At 42.2% G+C, this 18,586-nt stretch overlaps 1 protein-coding gene across 2 annotated transcripts; it reads right to left on the reverse strand.

The window, feature by feature from the left end:
• Positions 1–1,399: 1,399 nt before the first annotated feature.
• Positions 1,400–16,781, reverse strand: LOC128413131 (organic solute transporter subunit alpha-like). 2 transcript variants are annotated; one of them, XM_053387020.1, is made up of 9 exons: positions 16,374–16,781; positions 12,930–13,081; positions 11,606–11,679; positions 9,650–9,808; positions 7,456–7,567; positions 6,386–6,532; positions 5,182–5,287; positions 4,732–4,900; positions 1,400–1,953 (listed from the first exon to the last, which is right to left on the reverse strand). In XM_053387020.1, the coding sequence occupies exons 1-8, from the start codon at positions 16,453–16,455 to the stop codon at positions 4,779–4,781; spliced, it is 954 nt and encodes a 317-aa protein (XP_053242995.1). In that variant the 5' UTR covers positions 16,456–16,781; the 3' UTR covers positions 1,400–1,953; positions 4,732–4,778. The 2 variants fall into 2 exon arrangements, with proteins under 2 accessions (XP_053242995.1, XP_053242994.1); XM_053387019.1 differs by lacking the exon at positions 1,400–1,953 and adding an exon at positions 2,013–2,439.
• Positions 16,782–18,586: the final 1,805 nt, after the last annotated feature.

The following is an 18,586-nucleotide window of genomic DNA, read 5'->3' on the forward strand; positions in this document are numbered from 1 at the left end:
CTTGGTATGGCATCAGGAGACAGATTGCTGGTGTTGGTCTTCATTCCGTGGGTACTAGCTTTGCAACAGGAAAGAAACTGCCCAAGCCTAGCTTCTGTTTTAGAAAGGAGATTCAGGCAATGGTAGCTTTTCCCCTCAGCAATAGGTTTGTTACCTTGAATGGCTGTATAACGGTCACAACGTTTCTCTGCATTTATTTATGTTACACTCTGTGAACCCAAGAAGAGTCTTGAAGCTGGACCAGACCAAAGGTCCACCCAGTCTAGCAGCCTGCTTGTCCACAGTGACACAGCCACGTGTTTCCCGGAAGTCGATAAGCTGGGGGCAAACGCATGAGCCTTCCCACACCAGCTCAGCAGTACATCACTATGCCGTGGTGGACAATTTGGGTGGCTGGGGGTATGGGGAGCCAAACCTGCACCTTGTGGGTTTTTCCTCTATGCAGCTCCTTGGAAGTCTGTAAATTACCAGTAATGCTATTAAGCAGGGATGTCAACATGAATAAAATGGGGGGGGGGAGCTAAGCTCCACCCCACATAATCACATGATGCGGCACTTGCACACCATTTGAATGGCAGTGCCCATCAAATTTGGGGGGAGCCTTGCAGGGAGCCTCAGAGGCAACTAAGTGAAGTAATACACATCGCCATGCAAGAGTGACCTCCCCCTACGACACCATAAAGTCCAGAGTCTAAAATTACTTAATAGCAGCACTGGTAAAAGGTAAAGGGACCCCTGGTCCAGTCATGGCTGACTCTGGGGTTGCAGCGCTCATCTTGCCTTATTGGCCGAGGGAGCCGGCGTACAGCTTCCGGGTCATGTGGCCAGCATGACTAAACTGCTTCTGGCGAACCAGAGCAGCGCATGGAAACGCCGTTTACCTTCCCGTCGGAGCAGTACCTATTTATGTACTTGCACTTTGACGTGCTTTCAAACTGCTAGGCTGGCAGGAGCAGGGACCGAGCAACGGGGATTCGAACCGCGGGGATTCGAACCGCCGACCTTCTGATCGGCAAGTCCTAGGCTCTGTGGTTTAACCCACAGCACCAGCAACACTGGTACCACCAACCTATTACCATGCTGTGGCTTGGGTTTCATATATACAGTGCCCTGGTTTGCACTCGTAAAAATCTGTGATTGAAACTAAGAACATAACAGATGTTTGTTTCCTGTAAAGGAAGTGCATGCAGTCTCATTTGCATTATAGGTATAATACAAATGAGCATCTCCATATTTGGAATCGCAATGACGCAAACCAGATAGAGCATCTAAAACAGGCCTGAATATCTTGAATGCTTTTTAACATTTTAGCGCCTTCTTGAAATCAGTCGTTTTAGTATGGGAACAGAGCTAAATACAGAATCAAGGTAAGTTGAAGCAATCACTGGGACAGTCTCTGAAAGTTCTTGAGCATAAGAGAGGCTCACATGTGTATTTCATGAAAGAAGCTATACAGCAACCTAAATCACTTCAGCTCTTTTTCTAATCCCAAAGAAATGAATCCCTCTCTCATTAGACTCCACATAGGTTCAGATGTTATACATTGTGGTAATTATTTCCAAATCACAAGTGCAAACACTCACCCTGATTGGAAAATTAGCAGATTTCAAACTCGGGTAATTTGTTCTTAATGAGGAACTTGTTGAACTGAATTTAACAATTAGCTCACTCCCTTTGCTGGCTGAATGTGATAGGGTTATGTGGAAGAGATCAAATATTCATCTAAGTGATTTCAGCCAAAAAGCGAGGGGAGGCGATCAAGGTTGTAATCTTACGCACACTTACTTGGGAGTAAGTGCCACTGAATTTAATGGGACCTATTTCTGAGTATACATACTTAGGATCCGGCTGCAGAAAAACTCAATACTCAATACTTCTATTCCTCCAGTGCTATTATGAAGCAGCCAAGACTGTGATTCTAAAAGGAGGTGTACAGTTGATCATTCTTCATACCTGAAGATGATAGAACAGAATAAGGATGGATAGATCTGCCAGTCTCTCTTTCTCATTTTCACAGTCTGAAATTCAGTTCACCACATTTTTGTATCAGTTTCTGTCTTAAAAATATAAAAAAGTCATCACCAAAAATTGCCAGCATTTTAAGGTGTATTTCCCCTAATATGCATATTTGGATGCAATTTTCCCAACTAGAAGCACTTTCAATGCTTTTTTCCACTAATATGTACATTGTTATGCACACCTTCCTCTAATATACACATTTTTTGGTTGGAGAACTGCATTGCATAATTTGGAAAGTATGGATTTTGGAAACTAACTGTGTGTAGGTAGATTTGCATTAAAATGCAAACGACCCAAGTTTCTCTCCCTTCCCTGTAATAGAAGTACAGTTGACTGTGGGTGCAGATATTCTTTTTGGGGGGGAGAAGTCAGTCCCACTAACAGTAGCTGGTCACACAGGCTTTACAGGCGTTTCAAGCACTACAAAAGAAAAGAAAAAGCTTGTGTGGGACAGAAAAAAATGTGTTTCAACCCACCAGTCAACACTATTTCTATCCCAACACCAATATCTCCAGAAAACTATAGTGTCTACTAGCAAGAGGAAGAGAGGAAGGGACTCCTGCACTTTGAAGAGTTGTGTGAAGAAGTGAATTTCAGCAAGTGTAACTTGCATGGCAATCTAAACCTGCTGGCATTCGGATTTCTACACAAACATTAAAGATGTAGGATATGTTTTCTCTCACACATCTGGCCCCCCTATGTGATTCTTTAACAGTCCAATCTTATGCATGTTTATGCAGAAGAAAGTCCCAAAGGGACCCGCTACCAAATAAGTGTGCATAGGATTTCTTTGTAAGTCTAACTTAAGAGAGCAGCCAGTGCTGTGTGTTAGATTCTTCAAAATAAGTGGCAAGCTTTGGCTTAGTGTGGGCACAGTCCAATAAACCATATTTGTTAGATGAAGAACAAGGATTGTTCTACTTCATCTTTATTCATTCTCCCTCATCAGGAGTGCGAACCTTGTGCACCTCCCACCCAGATGTTGCTAGAATACAACTTCCATCTGTTCTAACCAGCATGACCAACGGTTAGGGATTAAGGGAGCTGGATGTAAAAGTCTTTTCTACTTGTTTTATGAATGGCATTTTATTGTTAATTTTATGCTGTTCACTGCCATGACATGTTGGAGGTATATAGAAATTTGCCAATAAATAAAATAGAATAATCTCATAAACCAATGAATCTAATGAAGCATTTATAGGGTTTATTAAGACACAGTTTAATCACAGTTCTTGGTTTTGACCCATGAGATTAAACCTGGATCAGATATAATGGGAAACTATGATTTAACAAGGTCTGGAAGACTTGCCAGAACGATGCAATGACCTTTTTCACACAGGTCCCTTGCATGAGAGGTTGCATTTTCAAGTAGCTACCTTGTCAGTGATTGTATGTATAAATCAGTTCTTGCCTCTTGAGCCTGGGAGTTAAATTACAAGAAGGCATTCAGAATAGCACTTAAAGCAACATGTGTGGGGTGGTGCGGCTGCATAAGCACACGGGCTCTGCCCTCCATCATCAGCACCTGTCTCCAGCAGGAAAACCACCTCTATATGTGGAAGAAAACCAGGATTTCATAACCCTGATTTCCCAGGGTGTTAAAATGCACAGAAGCCACCCTCTGTAGAGTAGGCTTCCCTAGCACAGTCAGTCACCCTGGATGATGAAGTGCAACATGGAAATGGGGGAACCAGAACTAGCACACTCATGCACACTCTCTGCTCCTTGCATGTTCCTTAAAGCCCTAGGATTTGTGAGACCTTTGGTTTTTCCATGTTACTGACTGGCAAAAAGGAACCAGGAACAAAGAAACTTAAACTATGATGCATGTGTTTTTCTCTTAATGTATTATTATACACTCAATGATATAGATACTAAGCACAGTTCAATAAACTGATATTTGTCCTAGGGCAACTCTGCTTGTTCTCAGCTCTTTGGCTTACTCTCCTGTTCCTCCTCATAGCATTGGTGGCGCCTAAGAAGGGGATGCTGACCTCCTGGCCTCTTCTTTTTTTCTTGCCTATTCTCTGCCACATCCTAGTGCTGCTTCGGCATCCAATATTAGTCGCATGCCATTCTGTGCACCACCACAGCAATGCACAACTACAGGATCAGGATCAGTGTGTAGTAAAACTTGGATGACAGTTGTTGAGATAGTCTGAATCATTACTTCTACCCATCATAAAGGCAACAGAAAATACTTTTTTGTTTTTTCTAATGCAACAGCTTGGAATTTGGAACAAGGCTCCATAAAATGCACAATTTTCCGGCAGATTAAGCTACATTGTTCTATGACACCTGTGTAAAAATTAAACCATGCTACTTGGAGATAAGTTGTTCTCCAGTCCAATTTTTGTTTTACTTTTCTACATTTTAAGGCTTTAACCATCATTAGTAATAGCTACACTTATCACAAACTTTTTTTTTTTTTTTACAATATCAGATGATTATGGGAAAGTTAGTTAAAGCTGGCACTTGTGAGCTCTCCTTATAATAGTCCTCAAAGCATAACATGGCATCACTGGATGATTCCTTTAGCTAATATGCAATGCACCAGTTTAGTTCTGGACACCCACTTCCCAGCCCTGAATGCCCGGCTCATGTGGATTTATTCCACTAGTGCCAATATTACATTGCCATGGAAAATGTATTGGTCAGAATCTTGGCTGTCCCAGTTAATATCTGATCAGCCCTTAAATTACTGGTGCTTACTTTTAAAAAATGTTGCCCTCCACACTGATCCTGCTGCTCTGTTTGTTTCACTTAGTTTCCTGGTCTGAAACCACTGGAAGCTCCAGGTCATCGTTTCCTTTCCTGTAGACGACTCGTGAGATCAGAGTGATGAGAAACATTTCCATAATGAGTAGCTGTTGGTCCATATCTGGCAAATCGAAAGGGAACAAAAGAGCGAGAGGTTTAAGGACCAGGAATGAAAATAAGGTGGGCTCAAACTTGCTTTCATTAAACTCTTGTAGTGGACAACTGTAGGAATGGGTAATGCTACTTGGAGCATCAGATGTCATGATCTCAATGACAGTTGGACTTTTACAGTGGCCCTGCAGAGGCGGAATACATAATTTACAAAGGTGGAATACATTATAAGTGAATGTAGAAATGAACCCACTTTAGCCTGTCATAGAAACTGAAATCCAAGCAACTTACATGCTCCTCTTGCTGAAGAAGAAAGTGGAGGCACACAAGCAATTACCCCTTGCATAGCCAATATGTTGATGATGGTTGCCTGGAGCTGACTCAAAATGAGGGCAAACTACATAAACACACAGAAAAAGAAAATTGTCATGCTAAAAAAAATCCCATTTTAGTGCAGAGTGAATGTGATTCAATGAAAACTATATACATTTCCCACCTTAAATTAAAATAAAGAGGTAAATCCCCCTGAGGGGGATGACACCACAGAAGGTTCTCTGTTTGGAAGTAGCATGAGGGGGAGGGTGCCGTGCATTTAGGCTGATGTTGAAAGATCAATACTCATAGTGCATGTTTTCTCCTGGTGAAAGAACATGGAGAAGAATCCTGAAGGGTGAACTAGAGAATAGATGGCCCAAGAGAGGGGCAAGTTGCACATTCCTATATGTAATGTTTTGTTGTTTCTTCAGCCTTCTCCAATAGGGTGTCTTCCAGATGTGTTGGACCAAAACATCTGGAGGCTACCTGGTTGTAGAAAGCTGCATTATGCCCTCAGCGCAGACTTCTTCCACCTTAGTGGGAAGAACGTACTTGCACTTATCAAATTTTATGGACTTGATTCAAACTGTGAAGATTTGTCTTGAGAGGCAGAGAGGCAGCCCAGAAACTGCCATCTCCTGTGTCCAACACATCAATGGGACAAATTAGCATCCCTACACACTCTGACATGGGAGTAGATCCCATATAACTCATTGGAATTTACTCTGTTTGAAGTTGACATATATAGGAGAAACAGCACAAAATAAACTGTGGTGCTCTGAAACCATTTAAACAATCACATTTTTACCAGTACCTACCATAGTCTTTAGAAGTACGCCCTGGGATTTAGTCTTGCATCACAGGATATGTCTTTGTTCTACACCACTTCCTTCCATGCAGGGAAAAGGAACTCCTTGTGCGCTGCATTTTTACCACCCAAAACTTTAGGAAGACTGAAGACTCTAAATATTGCTCAGTTCTCCATTGTCACCCAAAAACGTTGAAAGAAGCTATCACAAAATAGGAGTTAGCTACAAAGAAGACCTTTCATACTTCAAAGGCTTTAAGTAATAAAGTCTTTGATCTTGAATTCCTATTTTAGGTTTGCAGACCTGACTATAGAGCTGTCTTCCAGAAGCATTTCAAATGAAGGCCTGCAATGTAGTCTTAACTATCTCACCTGATAAAGTGCAAATTTAGGGATAATCTTCTTGCAGTTCAGGAGAGCGCGGACTCGTTGGAACATGATTCCGATTGGCCACAGGGCAATGATAGTAAGGACACCTATGAAGCAGTTAATCCATATGGCAGCTCCGTTGGGAGATAACTGAAAAGGTACATTGAACAGGTACACAGATTATATTCCACAGCAGGTCCTTTTCTGCTTCCAGAACAAACTTATTTGTATAACTCATATACACACTCAGCAGCACCAAAAGCATCCATACCACCCTCAGAGCAGACCTATTAAAATCAATACATTCAAGTTGGGGAAGGTTAAAAAACCTCTCATCTCCAAGTCTTTCCCCAACACCAATTCCCTCCTCCCTGCTCCTATTTCTGGAGTAGGGAACCTTTTCCAGCAACCTTCTGGGGCTCACATATGAGTGGTGGGTGGGGCTGGGGCTGGGGAGCAAAGGTGGTTATGGCAACAAATACAAATTTTACCTTTGTAAAGTAGTTTCTACACATGCACCACTCTCTGTGCTCTGTTCAGACAAGCAAGAGGCTTTATCAGAATTCAATTCCAGCCAAAACACAAGCAAGGCCAGTGAAGGGTGTGGCTTGGGAGAGGGGGTGTGACTTAGGAGAGTTCCAAGGGCCAGAGAGAGAAGCTAGGAGGGCCACATTTGCCTCCCGGAGGTTTCCCCCTATTAAATGCCATCACACATGTAACATTGCCTACAGTAGTTTGGCTCTGTTCCATGCGTCTGCCAGTAACTAAGCAGGTCAGCTAAAGACATGTTTGTTTCAATTAGCTTTTCCAGTGGAATGGAAAGGTCTCTGCCCTAGGTATTTATCCTGAATTATTTAAAAACCTATATTTAGTGGGTTTTCTACTGTTATTACAGCTTTTTAGTTCTTTTTATTCTGTGTTTGTATTCTGTGTCATAGCATAGCAAGACCATGGTGATTTATGCCTACAGTACATTCTGACTGGTACTTTTTAGTTCAAAACCGTTTTAGGTGTACAGGTATTTCTTATCATCCTTTGTTAAGTTTCAATAAATTCTTCAAACCTTTGCTTACATCAGAGGGACTGTAGTTACCATTGGTCCAAAGTACTATTGATAGAAACATTAGCACAGGGCGGAGGAATGCAAACTGGAAAGTCCCCAGCTTCAGTAAAAATAGTGTTCGCCTGCCAAATAAAAAAAAGGGGGGAAGGACAAATTCATAATCTCAAAGGAGATTGAGGTGGTAATCTTGATCCACTGACACGTATTGGGCTTTTGCCTTGGACAATCTGAGTAGTAAATATCCCTACCCAACACCAACCCCCCCCCATTACATCTTTCTTTCCTTCCTCTCTTTATTCATATATCCAACCTCCTTCTCTTTCCACCTCAGACACTCTCGTTAATGAAGGCAAGCTGCTATTTAATGTACTCTGTGCTATATTAATGAACTTTGGCTTAATATAATTGCTCAATTAATACAGCCATAATTGCATAATAATGATATAATTATAGTGGCAATTTTACTCCTGCAAATAATTACAGAACTATAAACAGTACAAACGAGTGTACAAATGAGCTGGCAGATCACCTCTTTTTGCTTTCTTGAAGAAGCGAAGGAACTGTCTGAGAACATGCAAGCTTCAGTGATATCTCTACCCTCTGTCAATCTAAAGACCAAATAATAAATAGAATCATAGAATCATAGAATTGCAGAGTTGGAAGGGACCCCGAATCTCATCTAGTCCAATCCCTGCAATGCAGGAATCTCAACTAGATCATGCATGACATGATGGCCACCCAACCTCTGCCTAAAAATCTCCAAGGAAGGAGAGTCCACCACCTCTTGTGGGAGTCTGTTCCATTGTCAAACAGCTCATACTGTCAGAAAGTTCTTACAATCAGAATGTTTGGTCTGAATCTCCTTTCTTGTAACTTGAAGCCATTGATTCTCATCCTACCCTCTGGAGCAGGAGAAAACAAGCTTGCTCCATTCCCCATTTGACAGCTGTTTAGTTATTTGAAGAAGGCTATCATATCTCTTCTCAGTCTCCTCTAGGCTAAACATACCCAGCTACCTCAGAGATGGTTTTAGGGTAGTGTAACCAGTTTGGCCACACTGGGTGCTGCCCTGCAAGGGGTGCCACAACAATACTGTAGAGCGGAGCACCGAATTTTAGCGTTACATATGGTTTCTGTCATCAAATCTCCCATGGATTATTCATATTTTAACAATTCTGTGGCGCAAAGACAGTGAATCAGAGTAAGGAAGTGGTTCTAAAAGAGGGATGGGGAACCTCAGGCCTTGGGGCCTAAATGTGGTCCTACAATTCTTTCTACCTAGTGCTAGGAACTCTTCCCTGGCCACCCCGCTCACTGGCCCCGCATCACACCCTGGGTGTTTCTGCCTCACTGAAATGTGTTCTTGAACTCTGATGGTGCCTCTCGTTGGTCTGGGTGGAGGATAGAGAGGGGTGTGCGGGTGTGTGCAGAAACTAGCCTGCTGTACAAAGGTACAATTTACATTATTTGCCATGCTCACATTTGACTCTGGCTCCACCCACCACTGGCATGTGGCCCTCAGAAGGTTGCCCAGAAGGGAATGCCACCCTTGGAATGAAGCTGACTTTCCACCTACTTCCCACATCTTTTTTCACAGTCTAGATCCTCCATTCTAAGCAAAGGTTTTGCATGTGGCCCATATGGAGCCAATACGTTAGCACGGTCACATGTTAACTCATGCTAACTAAAAAGATGGAGAGGAAACAGAAGTAATCAGTGAGGGAAGGATAGGGTGCATTTCTGTCTATTGCCCCCCCCCCCCCGGTTCAACTAACTTATTGCAAACGTCTCTTCTGGTTTTAGGACCAACAGAGTGGATCTTGCAGTCCATCTACTCCAAACCCATGCTCAGTCCATCCAGAGCTAGAGCATCTGCAAAAGATGACTGTCCAGTCTCTGCATCCTAGAAGAATTCCAAGGCAGCACTCGGTCCAGATTCAGGTATATTTGGCTTTGAGCTTCCTTTAAGTATATGATTGAAACCAAAACACTGCCCAGTGGGGTATGCTACCTTGGGTTCCAGGATGGAAGGAAGGTGGTATGTCAGTGTAAGAAAACTGATGTGAATGTGCTGACTTTAAACCACACCCTTTCCCTTTAATAATAACAACACTCTGATTATACCAAAGCCTTTCCAACTCAAATGTTTTGCAGATTTCCCTCCCTTCAGCTTCAGAACTGGTTGGTTTTATAAAGAAACTCACCTATTGATGCGTATATGTGGGAGGCAAAGGCAACAGCAGCAGCAGGGGCCGGTGCTTATCTTGAAGTGGTCGTTCTCAAAGTGCCTGAGGAATAGTTTTTGACCCCCACATTCTTTAATCATCATGAGCAGGAACTTGTGGATGACGATAGCAAAAAATCTATGGGAAGGAGGGAAAGGCACCTACATGTTAAGATTTACACGGCTGCTCTCCTGTCTGTGTGTTTGTCGCACATGACTGTCATGGCCGCAGGCTTGAGCTCAGAAGAGGAAGAGCTGGCTGAGCCCAGGTCTGCTGTCCCGCTAGCTGAGGAATTGGAGAAGCCTGCTGACGCTGGTGGATCGGAGCCTGAGCAGGGACCCTCACAGGTGCTGTCCCCCGGTTTTGACTTGCCAGGGGAATTGAGTGCTTCTCACAGTAGCATAGCTGCTCAACAGGGCACCACTCAGGTTACAGTACAGACAGAGAGAGTTGGCCCTTTAAGAGCCACAGTCTTCAGGCCTAAAGGATGGAGCCTGGAAGAAGTGGACTCATAAGACTTCAGTTCACCTTCAGCCTTTGTTGGCGCAAGTTGTTGTTGTTCATTTGGAGCTATCCATGGTGCAGGGGACGCGGGTGGCGCTGTGGGTAAAACCTCATTGCCTAGGACTTGCCGATCGTATGGTCGGCGGTTCGAATTCCCGTGGCGGGGTGAGCTCCCGTCGTTCGGTCCCAGCTCCTGCCCACCTAGCAGTTCGAAAGCACTCTTAAGTGCAAGTAGATAAATAGGTACTGCTTTATAGCGGGAAGGTAAACGGCGTTTCCGTGTGCTGCCCTGGTGCTGGCTCGCCAGCTGCAGCGTCGTCACGCTGGCCACGTGGCCCGGAAGTGTCTTCAGACGGCGCTGGCTCACGGCCTCTAGAGCGAGATGAGCACGCAACCCCAGAGTCGGACATGACTGGCCCGTACGGGCAGGGTACCTTTACCTTTACCTTTATGGTGCAGTAACTACTGGGATGCCTTGAGTTGCCATTCCCTGGAAAACCTACCGTATTTTTTGCTCTATAAGACTCACTTTTTCCCTCCTAAAAAGTAAGGGGAAATGTGTGTGCGTCTTATGGAGCAAATGCAGGCTGCACATCTATCCCAGAAGCCAGAACAGCAAGAGGAATTGCTGCTTTCACTGCGCAGCGATCCCTCTTGCTGTTCTGGCTTCTGAGATTCAGAATATATTTTTTTCTTGTTTTCCTCCTCCAAAAACGAGGTGCCTCTTGTGGTCTGGTGTGTCTTATAGAGCGAAAAATACGGTACCTTGTTTTTGAAAGAGTGAGACAACTTTGTTTTAGGAGAAATAGCGGGGGGGGCAATTTAAATATGTTGTTGTTTTCTTTAAAAAAAAAGAACAAAAAGCCAAAGGATGCAAACTATTTTCTCTTCCTTTACAGTATGTGTTACAGCTGACAAGCCTCATCACACAGATCTCCAACTTGGGTTATTTTCCTATATTGGTGTACTTCTTTTCAGCAGTTTTTTTTTTTTTTTGGTTAAAAAAAAGAAACTGCAATGTGCCATTTAGAAAAGACTGGTGAAATGCCACTCACAGGTCAGAATCTTGCTCTATAGAATATGTTTGAGAAATCAAAGGGGCTCTGCTGTTTCAATCCAGCTGCCAGTCAAAGGAGTCTGTGGACTTTTAAAGTGCACAAACTAAAGAATACACCCCCCACACACATTTAACATTCCACTCTTTTATCTAGTCGGTGCCATTATTAGTTTCTACACTATCATCAAAGTCTGAGTTAACAGTATATTCTCCTCACGCAAAAACAACAACAACTGATAAAGGATTCTATTTTAACAAAAGGGCTGTTCCTACAAATACAAGATAACTATTTGTCTCCTTAATGCTGGAAACATTTTGCCTAAAAATGGAAACAGACGGGTAAATGCATATCTAAAAAGATAGAGAAAACATACACTGCTGCAGTAAAATCTGTAAACATTGTTGAGCGAGGAATCCACATCCCAATACATGACGTAGTGGCAATCACCTGGAAAGAGAGAGGAACATTCAGGGCAAAACCTATTTATTAACTAAGTAGATTTGGGGGCAGGGGGCGGGGGAATCTATTATCTTCTCAATGAAAATCCCTTCAGTTCAGATTTAGACACAATTCAATATTATCTAGTCTTGAGTTAGGCATCAGATCAGAACATCAGATTGGAGCTCTTTCTAAAGAACTTTTCCTTCAGAAAACATCAGATGGAGAAACCCTACCTGAGGAAGCCCAGTATCCAAGTGGCATCATAGGAAGCGGCATTGTAAGTTATCACACTATTTGTCCAAGTAGGCCAGTATTGTCTACTCTGATTGGCAGCAGTAATCCAGAGTCATTGGCTAGTCATTGTTTTAACTCAGGGGTGGGAAGCCTATTTCAGCCTGAGGGCCACCTTCCCATGTGCGCAAGCTTCTGAGTGCTGCATGCCAGTGTTGGGTGTGGTAAAAGTGGATGTGGCCAGACACACGGTTCTCTGTTTTCCATCCATCCAGGCAAGCGAGCAAGAGATATTAACACACTTCAAGAGCACTTTCCAGCCACATGAAATCACTGAAAGAGAGCTGAGAGCAACGCCAGTGAGAGATATTGCCTGGGTGTGTGTCGCTTGGGCAGAGTCTTAGCAGCTGGGTAAAGAGGGCTGGAGGGCCACATTTGGCCCCTGGGTCTGATGCTTCCCCACTCCAGTTTTAGCTGAAGATGCCAGGGATTGTACCTGAGAATTTCTGCATGCAAATAATGTATGCTACTGCCTGTCCCTAAGAGGAAGGCATTGCCAGAGACCCAGTAATAGGGTCGTCTCTGGATGCCTTTACGTGAATACTAAGAGGGTTTTCCATCCTTAATGTAATTTAATAATCATAATCATAATCATAATAATTTATATCCCGCCCATCTGACCGGGTTTCCCCAGCCACTCAGGGTAGCTTATAACATATATAAAAACACAACAGAACATTAAATATTAAAAAACAAAATATCCAATACAAGCAACAAACAAACCAATAAATCAATAGAAGAAAACAACAACAACAACAACAACAACAACAACAACAACAACAACAACAACACAACAAACAGCTTGCTGTTATACTCAAATTAAAATAACTGCCAACCCCAACTAAACATATAACCCACACCAACCCGACAAAAACAAAATAGAGGAACCAAAATTAGAACTCTAAAACATTTTCAAACATTTTAGCCAGTTGCCCCAACCCAACTAATTTATTTATTCAACTTACTGGAGCAGCTGCATTTATCCAAATAAAAATGGATCTTTTGGAGGGTTGGATTTTGCGGTAGATATAGAAAACTTCCTCCACAAACACCAGGTCAGCAGTCAGTGTCATTAAAGTCAGGATAGCAAAGAGCAATATTCCTGTCAAATCAAGGCCTGAAAGGATAAAGAGTTGTGGCAAATGTAAACAACAAGCTGCAGCACATAAAGAAATGGAATACTTCAGCCTAGTAAAAGCAAGCAAGCATGCTTAATATAAGGTAAGCATATCCTTAATTCACAATCCAGGGCCTTAGAATCCATATTGGTATGGCTACAAGTTAACTATTCCCTTAGTAGACCGATTGCTAGTTAATTACTTGGATCAGTCAGTTTCATCACTGGGACTTAAGCTTGAGCAGAAAAAAATAGTTTGGGATTTTGAAATTGAGAGACCGTGGCAGTGTGTGTGTGTGTGTGTGTGTGTGTGTGTGTGTGTGAGAGAGAGAGAGAGAGAGAGAGAGAGAGAGAGAGAGAGAGATGAATATTTCTAGCTGGTCTTAGCTGAAACTGGGGATAAAGGCTTGTTTGTCATCCAAACTTCTGAACAGTCATATCTTGGATCCTGAACGCCTTGGTACTCGAATGTTTTGACTCCTGAACGCTGCAAACCCGGAAGTGAGCGTTCTGGTTTGCAAACGTTCTTTGGAACCCGAGTGTCTGGCGGTGCTTCCGGGGCTTCTGATTGGCTGCAGGAGCTTCTTGCAGCTAATCAGAAGCCGCACTTTGGTTTCCAAACGTTTTGGAAGTCAAATGGCCTTCTGGAACGGATTCCATTGGACTTCCTAGATACAGCTGTATTACGTATTTTTTTCTCCTGGTAGGGCTCATTTCCAGTTTCAGAGCCCCACCTCTAGGGGAAAAAACAGTTGAGGCATTGCTGTTACAGGGTGGAAAGGATTTAGAAACCCATATTACATACTCCATTATCAGTATGTATTAATACAAGAATGTGGGAAGAGGCTGAACAATCAAGTTCCATAAAGGAAGAACAAGGAAGTATTGGTAGTGGCAAAACACTGCAGCAGTGCAGCAATGCATTGTGGAACTTAGGTAGAACTTAGGTCTTCACTCTATGGCTACAGAATGAGTACATAACTAGGGGTAGGACCACACAGCAACTACAGAACTACAAAAGCAGCCACGGCCATCTTAGGCCCACATTTAATAAACAAGCGCAGTTCCCGCACATTTATCACATGGTACATTGGCTGCCTGAATTCACTCCCCCTTTCTTTTACTTGGAGCTTTTCTGGCCAAAAATGTTCACATTAATGAAGCACCACGCCTATTTGTTTTTGTTTTTTAAGTGCTTAAAATCACAAACACAGTTTTTTAATTTTAACGAGTAATTTAAAAAAATAAAGGAATAAAATTTGGTATAATCAGGAATAGTAGACTATGTACCTGTTTGGGTGCATGTGCAAAATAATTCAGTAACAAGTAGATAGATAGATAGATTGATAGACAGACATACAGACAGATGTACACTCTCCTCCCCACACCTTAAGCAATAAACTGCTGTCAAAGAGAGTCATAGTTCTCTTGTATTGCTAGTTAGCTGTGTCAATTGCATCTAGAATTAGGAACAATTGTTCTACACAGTCATAATTATATCTGGGATTTGCTGTATGATATCTGTAAATTCATTGATGCAAATTCTTATCCATGGTAAGCTTCTGCATCAATTGAATCATACCTTCTTCCTTCATTGCTAGGGGCTTTATATTTTTCCATTTCGCTGCAGTTTGGAACTTTGCCACCACTAAAATATGAGCTATTGGCTCTCTCCTAATCTGTGATATCTCTTCCTAGTCAGTAACACCCATCAAGATTGTTATGGAACCAAAGGGCAATCCCACATCTTTTTAACATGATGCTTTGTGAATGACCGTTTTTTTTTTTAAAAAAAAGAATGCTTTGACACTGATTAATTGGCAGTAAACTGTGACTGTGATTCCAGATAAACAGACCCAGTGCTGTAACTACGGGGACTGATTCCAGGAAAAATGCAGCCCTCCCAGACGCCACCCCAGTGTTGCTCACAGCATTGCAGAACCTAATAAGTTCAGCTCATTAAAAAATAAATAAATGGTCAGGCGAGTCTAAGTGCAAGTGTCCCGCACTGAGGCTAGTTGTGCCTTTAGTGTCTATACACAACTACACATTATTTCTGTACTACTGTCATATCATAGTTCCAGAAGTTTTAAACTTTCCCTTTCCCTCGCTATTCTCTGTGTCCACATGACCCCATACTTGAGAACAGCAGGAAAGTGTTGACACTTAATTTCTAGCAGGTGGAATTGCTCATACAATGCAAAGGCAGAGGCACTGTGGGAAGTGTCTGTTTTGATCCACACACCTAAAGTTCCCCATTTCTGATCAGCGGGTATTGTGTCAGTTGCTCATTCCCATGAGAACAGTGACTAATAAACAGCATTATCACACATATTGCCCATTCCGCATTTGTTTCGTACGGCAGCACCTGCACTCCGGAACTCCCTGCCTATTGAAATCAATCAGGCACCTCCACTGTACCCTTTTTTGTGCCTGCTAAAAATATTCCTGCTTAGAGAGCCAGTGTGGTGTAGCGGTTAAGAGCGGTAGTCTCGTAATCTGGTGAACCGGGTTCGCGTCTCCGCTCCTCCACAAGCAGCTGCTGGGTAACCTTGGGCTAGTCACACTTCTCTGAAGTCTCTCAGCCCCACTCACCTCACAGAGTGTTTGTTGTGGCGGAGGAAGGGAAAGGAGAACGTTAGCCGCTTTGAGACTCCTTCGGGTGGTGATAAAACGGGATATCAAATCCAAACTCTTCTTAAACTAGCTTACCCAGATGCTTAGAAAGTTGAGGTGATTTTAATCTGTTTTAGTATTTTAACTTTTGTTTTATGTTTTAAAGTATGGTTGTAATTTTTATTTTATTTTATCGTTTTATCATTTTGTAAATTGCTGTGAGTGGTGTGTTTTTTACAATCAAGCAGTATATACATTTTATGAAATAAATAAAATAATATTATCATAATCATCAAAAAAAAATACAATCATATATCTGTTTGGAATTCTTCCTGCACGAGCCCTGCTAGAAAGGAGCATCTTTCTGTTTTTGTGGTTGAAACTCTTTTTAATTTTAAAGTTACAGGTGAATGGTATTTGCCATTCAAAGTCATTATGCATTCATCAACACTAGATTAAGTTTGCCTTTAAGCCTTTCTGATTAACATTAATGTGTCCTCCTCATTTCAAATGCCATTTAAAAAGTAGGTCAGTCCAGAACAACAGTGAAAGAAAAAGCTTCTCATTAACACACACACACACACACACACCAGTTTGATTAATCTGGTAAAAAAAACAACCCAAAAATGATTTATTCACACAGACTTACGTTGTTCTCAACAGTGAATAAACTTACTTTCTAATATTACTTGTGAGTATGGACGTTCATTTGCAGAACAGACAGGATCCAATGTCCCATTATTTCCCGCTTCTTCCATTTTAAGAACTTTCTTCAGGGACGCTTTCCCTTCTTTTCTCTCTAGCCCTCCCTGTTCAGATTCTTTTCTTTCTCTGAGTACTGCAGCTGCAAGGAAGACTGAGATCAGGTTTCTGCTAGTTCCCTTTTGTTCTTCCAGTCAAGCTCTGCTGGCTGAGGTGACAGGCACGTCTGAAATCAGTGAAACATTGACTGTCCAAATGCTCTGCTACTTTCCTTCTACAGTTCCACAAGATAAGAAGCTGCAAAACAATAGTCAGGTGAAACACAGAGATCTGGCACTAGCAGCCAAGTCCTAAGAGGTCAAATAGAGAAAGAGACAGGGCGATGTGAGACTGAAAGGGCTGTCTCTTCTGGCCAGGATGTTTGGTATGCCACACCTTTTCCACCAACTGTTACCAGCTTCATTGCCCTCAGCAGGGTGCAATGTTGTAAACCGCAACGTGTTCTCATGGTACACAGTAACATGTGAAATGGTTCTGTATAAAAGATGACATTGTGCTTTGTTGTTTTACTAACGTTTCCTTTTGCTGAGCCTTAACAAGTGAACAATATACTGTACCATGCAAAAGGGTGTTGCTGGGGTTTTTTTTGCAAGTGATACTATTTCAGTATTTGTTGTTGTAAGTGGGAAAGACTGAGCAATAAATCAAAGGTGTATTACGTGGTTTTCAGATCATCTCGGCCCAGGAAACCCACTTTTTCACATCAACCCGTCTGCGAGTCTGCCATCCCTGCACATCTACAATATAATCCCAATGCTTTGTAGAGGACCCTAATCTTAGAATATGTTCCATATTCCATTCTTACTGGAATGCACCTAAACATTTCTACAGCTATGCAGTGCCAGGGGAGAAATGGCTAATGTCAGACAAGTTGCCTTTTCGGGAAAGTTGCTCACCATTATAGCTCTTTTCACTGAGAAACTGACAATAAGGAACCACACTGGTTTCCCCAGAACACAGTTTGAAAAGCATTGTTTTAGCCACTATAGATTTAATGTTCAAATTCTTGCTAAAGGAAATGGATAAACTGATTTGGCTGTTGTACACCTGATGTGCAAGGGCGGCTGTTTATTTGTGGAGAAGCCTTCCTGCTACAGCAAGCTATTCATAATAGGGCCACTTGCTAAATCAAAATGTTTGCATACAAGCCACCCTACCTCTTCGCAGCCACTGCATGTTAGCACAGGCAACTTCCAATTTACACGAGGGAGGGGGTTACGTTCCAAGGCACCACACATGAAATCACATATATTTGAAACACCATTGAAAAAACCTGCAAACACCCCATTCCAACCCTGCCCTGCCCCCATTCCGCCTCTTTTGTGACGTTTTTAGGTCACTTCCGGGTTCAGCGCAATGTGCACGTGTGCAATCACACACATATTGGACATGCCTAAAACAGTTGCTGCCTGTATTATGAAGGGGAAAACCTTGATTTATAAGTGTTTGTGTGTGTACGCACCCTTCATCTATGACAGGCATACCTGAGCATAAGATGTTCCATGAGAATCATGGCCTTATCATGTAAAACCTAAAGATAAAAAAGAAGGCTTTGATGGTGAAATTTCTGTATAGAAGAGCAATAACAGAGAAACGTTCCACTTCAACGCATGATCACATAGGCCTGAATAAGATGATTCATTTCAGCTAGCACCCAGCATCGAATTTCATCTATGCTTAGAATATTACTTAGAAAGTCGAGGTAATTTGAATCTCTTTTAGTATTTTAACTTTTGTATGTTTGAAGTAGGGTTGTGAATTTTTCTTGTTCTTACTGTTTTATCTTTTGTTAAACGCTTTGAGGTTTTCTACAATCAAGTGGAGTTCATTTTTTATGAGATAAAGAACAAAATAAATAAATACATGTAAATACAGGAGGCAAATAAGCCTAAATAAGGCTGCAAGGGTATACACACAAACCTGGCTCGGAGTATGTCCCATTGGACTCAATGCGACTTACTTTGAGGAGCCAGCATAGAATTGCCCTGTTAAATATTCTGAAGCATGCTCCATTGTGTTCAATGGGACTTCCAACCAGGTGAGTATAAGATTTCCACATTAGAATTCATTTAATTTATGAAATAATTAAGCATGCATTAAAACAATTCACTCTAGAATCAAAGAGAC

The sequence above is a fragment of the Podarcis raffonei genome, chromosome 4 (assembly GCF_027172205.1).
Source record: "Podarcis raffonei isolate rPodRaf1 chromosome 4, rPodRaf1.pri, whole genome shotgun sequence".
NCBI lineage: Eukaryota > Metazoa > Chordata > Lepidosauria > Squamata > Lacertidae > Podarcis > Podarcis raffonei.

Bases quoted from the DNA above. Each gene is read 5' to 3' on its own strand.
- LOC128413131 (XM_053387020.1), bottom strand. From the start codon at position 16,455: ATGGAAGAAGCGGGAAATAATGGGACATTGGATCCTGTCTGTTCTGCA. The intron at 11,680-12,929 runs GTAAGTTGAATA...CTCTCTTTCCAG, and splicing joins GGATAAATGCAGCTGCTCCA to GTGATTGCCACTACGTCATG. The intron at 5,288-6,385 runs GTGAGATAGTTA...GTGTTTATGTAG, and splicing joins CTAAATTTGCACTTTATCAG to TTTGCCCTCATTTTGAGTCA.